General features: G+C 40.7%; 1 protein-coding gene across 3 annotated transcripts in view; it reads left to right on the forward strand.

Annotated features, from left to right (window-relative positions):
* mark3a (MAP/microtubule affinity-regulating kinase 3a) overlaps positions 1-4,813 on the forward strand; it is a gene marked incomplete in the record, with an annotated part of 49,852 nt that overhangs the window by 16,930 nt on the left and 28,109 nt on the right. For all 3 annotated transcript variants that reach the window (XM_035673394.1, XM_035673395.1, XM_035673396.1), the window contains 1 exon segment: positions 774-839. In XM_035673394.1, the coding sequence (XP_035529287.1) occupies positions 774-839 (66 nt within the window).

The raw sequence follows: 4,813 nt of genomic DNA on the forward strand, positions 1-4,813 counted from the left end.
GTCACATTGAAGACGCTGGAATCGGCAAATATTTGACTTTTTTGCGATTAATTGATTGGCTGATTATTGTCCAACCAGTCGATTAATAGTTTCAGCTTGTTGTTGTGTTCATAAGGGCCGATGTACCCTCTTTAAAAAAAGCCAAATCAAGGCTCCAAACAGTCTTTTTCTCCTCATTTACCTGTTTGTGAAATAGTTTGCAAACAAATAAGCGCAAGCGTGCACACCAGACACTCCTGCCACCGCGGTGCGTTCAGGTTTCGGAGACGGGATTCCCCGCTAATTACTTTTAATTTCCTTTTCCTCGCGCTCCATGATTTCCTCTGCAGAAATGTGATTATAATTACGAGGGGTGATAGTACGCCGCTCACCAGCCCGTACACCGTCTGTCTCCACCTCTCTCTCTCTCTCTCTCTCTCTCTCATTGTCTTTCATCCCACCTTGTCTATATTTAGCAGCGCAGCCCTCAGCCGCTCATCACACACTCTTTTATATCCTCGAGCCGAACACGCTGCAGCTTTTGGACTGTGCGGTAAATATCGAGTGCTGCTAAGCTCGGCTCGATGCTGATTTTACATGGTCACGACATGCACACACAGATCCATGTGACTTCTCTTTGCCCCCCTCCGCTCTCTCTCTAGGTGTCTGTCTGGAAACATTTTGGTGTTTGTGTCCATGAATTCATTACTGTGTCTGTCTGACTCCCCCCTCCTCCCCAATCTTTAGTCATAATTGAATTTATAATTTCCTCTTTCTTTCTCTCTCTCTCTTAGTCAAGCTTTTTGAAGTGATTGAGACGGAGAGGACGCTCTACCTGGTAATGGAATATGCAAGTGGAGGTGAGACAGAAATTAAATTGTCATGTTGTTTGCTGCAAACTTTGTACCTTCAACATGTTTGTTTTAATTGTTTTATAAGCCTCATAACAGAGTTTCCTCGACCTAAAAAGGAACCAGTCATCCTCACGTGGAAGTTTAAACGTGAAACAGCTGATTGTACAAACACAGGTCGACTGTAACTGAAACTGTAAACTTAAAGAAAGAGTGTAACATTTTGCAACCATATCTCCAGATAGCACCAGATATAGTCGGTAGAAGTCGGCACACTGTGTGCTGCTCCCGAGGTCCCAAGTATGATTTATTAACACCAAATGTGATTAAATGTGCGCGTTAATAATTTATATACGTTGGGAGCAGAATACAGTCTGTAGACTTCTTCTGTCTGAAAGCACAAATGAAGAGGAACACAAATCTGAGTTCTTCTCAAGTGTTATTTACAGTTTTATCTTTAAAACAGACTATAAATAATTGAGTGTAAAGAGACGACTCGTACTGTTGATGTACACTGAATAAGTTGATGTTACTTAGAGAGAATATGGGACATGACGTTGGGTCCATAACTTGCTCCATTATTTCCTTAAACATTTACAGAGACTGTCTCTTTCTCGACTTGAAAATTATTATTATATATTATTATTATAACACCATTAGCAGCTTGAGGAGGAGCCAGAAGAAACCTGATTTATGACAGTTATTTTTATAAAAGTTACCTACTGCAGCGTTAATGTGAGATTACATAGCTCTTTACTGAAGGAAATTATGAGTAAATTATGAGGAATGTACGGACACATAAAGTGTATTGGCAAGAACATGCATTACAATACTGGGTTACGATTCTATATATTGTGATTTTTAGGAAAATACACCACCATATTTTCAAGCGACCAGTTGGATCTGCATTTGTTTCACTATCACTGTCTGCGGTTTTAAACACCGACATCTATGTTGTTTGAGAATCGACACAATATCACAAACAATATTAATATCTTTCGATGCAGAGACACGAATCAGTCCAGTGGAAACTAAGACAGACCAGTCAGAGCAGGAACAATACATCGATCGACTCCCATCGGCTCCGTGGATTTCTGCCTGTCTGAAACTAAAAGCTGTTAAATCAACATCCATATTTTTTATTAAGCTGTGTGTTCAGGATCACCCCGGATATAAACACTCTTCCTCCCTTTAGTGAACTTCCAGTGAGGAGTCTGTAAACTAGCTTCACATTCGTATTGCAGATGAGTGACTGTGTGTTACAGCAGAGGAAGAAGAATAATAAGGAGGGAGGCTCATTAACTAAAGCAACTGTTAGAAAAACATTTCCAGGAAAAGCTTCCACCTAATGGACTAAAATGTAAAGAGACAAACACTTTTGTCTTTATTCAGTAACTGTCAGGAACTGACATTTCAACGTCATTATCATCTAAAGAGTTGTCAGTGTCCATATTTATAACTACAAAACAGGAAAATCTAATTTATATTCTCCAAATGTGAGAGCTCCAGCATCTTTACACCGGTTTAGTTTATTTTAGAGGTTTCTTATAATGAAAGCGTCTTTTAATTCCTCCTTTTTTGAAACGCAGCGTCACACATACACAGGACCTAAAAGGCTCAGCTTGTCATTGATTTCTTGGAAAGGTCACGTTTGGACTGCTGAGCCAAGTGAAGACGACAAATTGTGAAGATCTACTCGCTGAGGAGCAAAAATCACATTACCGCTGAGATGGGAGCTCTGATCACAGGCCAATTGCATTAAATCTTTAATAAAAATAAATCTAATATTTCTTTCAGTTTGGGATTGATTTTCTTGGAAGTCGAGCAGATTCTCAAGGCGACCCCTCAGCTCTCCGTCTTGTAGCTCTGATTCAGGATCTCTGCAGCCGGTAATGAAGTTTGTTACTCGAGAAATAATGAAAATACAAACTCGGCTCATGATTGGGAACGTTCCTGCTGACCTACAAGCTTTCAGACAGTAACAAGAAACGTTATTTATCTGAAGAGAGAGAGGATTCTTCCAATAGAGTGGATACAAAACGTACTAAATAACTGTTTAAGACAATACAATCTCCTTTTATTTATACATTCTGTAGTATAAAAAGTACCAAACTGATTAAAAAAAACGATCTACAGTCAGAACGAATCAATCCGCAATCGATAACAAGTTGACAATCTTCCCTCGATCTACTGACCTCACCTGCTCTGTTGCAGGGAGAGAAAGAAAGACGTTATCTGGTATTACGTTCAAAAGGCGAGTCATTGAGGGAGTCGACCGGCTCACCTGCTCTTGTGAAAACGGGACCACAGGTTTTTTTTTTTTTGGCCGACTTTATAGAAAATACTGCTGAAGGTCAACAGAGCAGACACACAACAGGGAGAGGGAGAGAGAGAGAGAGAGAGAGAGACAGAAAGAGGCGAGTTAGAGTTACTGTTTGCAGAGTTGTGTGCATAAAGGGGAACAGCAAGGTGAGCAGATTAAACTAGTTTTTTGAGTAAACATTGAAATAAGGTGGAGAAGGAAGCAGAATTAAAATAGCCATAAGAAGCAACCTGCTAGAAATGAGTTCATGTTGGTTCTAACTGATCCTCAATGTATGCTCAGAGTCTTTCTCTCTACCAGCAGGTTGTTAATTTAGGAAAAAGAGGATAGATTTGTGCGTGCCTAGGACTTTATTCTTTTTGCTGAGGTATCAAGAATCTTTTTTTTATACTTAGTATTGCATTGAAGTTTAGTTTTTGAGACATTCATGACTCCCCTCAGGAGGAATTGTAATACCTTTGATACCTTTTTCTTTAGCTTTCCATCTAACACCATCATCAGTTCATATTTTATATCCAAGTGCTTAGCTTTGCATGCTAACGTGCAAAACCAAGATGAACGTGGTAAACATTATACATCAGTATGTTAGCATTGTCAGTGGAGCGTGTTAGCATTTGGCTCCTAAATACAGCCTCACAGACCTGCTAGCGTGGCTGTAGGCGTTGTTTTTCCCCACTTTATAGTCCAATAAGAAGTTTCTCTACCATCCAGTGAGCTGGTGTTAACTTTTTAACTCAGATCGTTGACTGAAATGTTCCAGTTTCCAGAGATCCATGTTGGTATACGTTGCTGGATCAGGGCTAATTGCATTCAAACAGGAGCAATCTGTGGGGCAATGTGGCTCAAGAAGTCTCCTCAGCATTGTTTAATTATTCAGTAATATCATGCTGCTAGAAAATGTTTTAAACACAATATAAACTTCCTGTTTCACATTCATATTCACATACAATCATCCAAATTTCTCAACACATTTTTAAACAGCACAGTTTTTCTAAAGCAAGGTTACAATTTTCTTCCTACTCCCCAGTTTCGTTCCCAATCTCATCCCCATGTACGCCACACGTTGTGCCCTTTAGTTCTGACATGCAAAGTGTTAGCTGGCACATTCTGACTCTAGCAAATGAGTCACAGAGCGCCGATGAATTGTTGCTTTTCTAGAGCTCTGAAGTATAGAAACGTACACTCTGACCGCCTCTGCAGGTCATTGCAGAGAGAGTGGGAGGGCTTCGAGGATTCAGGAAAAGTGGGGGAGGCTGTTTTTTTTTTGTTGCTTGTTATTTTGTTTAGTTCCTTTTTTTATTTTTATTTGCCCTGGTATGGACACACACACACACACACACACACAGATACGCCAGCCACACTAGTTCAATTAGCACACGAGCGAGCGTAGTCACGTTTTGGCTGGGAGTGTGCAGAAGTGTGGGCCGAGGGAAGGAAAAAGGGTCTGCTGCTGGAGCCGAGCTCGGCAGCAGCAGCAGCTTTGTGCCTCCAGGAGAGGCTCAGTGTGGAGGAAGCAGCCCCGCGCTCGCCTCAATATGGTCAAGAAACACCCTCGAACCATGCACATGGGTGACGGTGCAGGCCAGCTGCATAGAAGTTCATCCTGAAGTTATTTCTGTTCGCTTATTTTTTATTTATTTTTTAAGTTGTGACTCACTTT

The sequence above is a fragment of the Morone saxatilis genome, unplaced genomic scaffold (assembly GCF_004916995.1).
Source record: "Morone saxatilis isolate NCDOM2014 unplaced genomic scaffold, NCSU_SB_2.0 Contig3, whole genome shotgun sequence".
Lineage (NCBI taxonomy): Eukaryota > Metazoa > Chordata > Actinopteri > Moronidae > Morone > Morone saxatilis.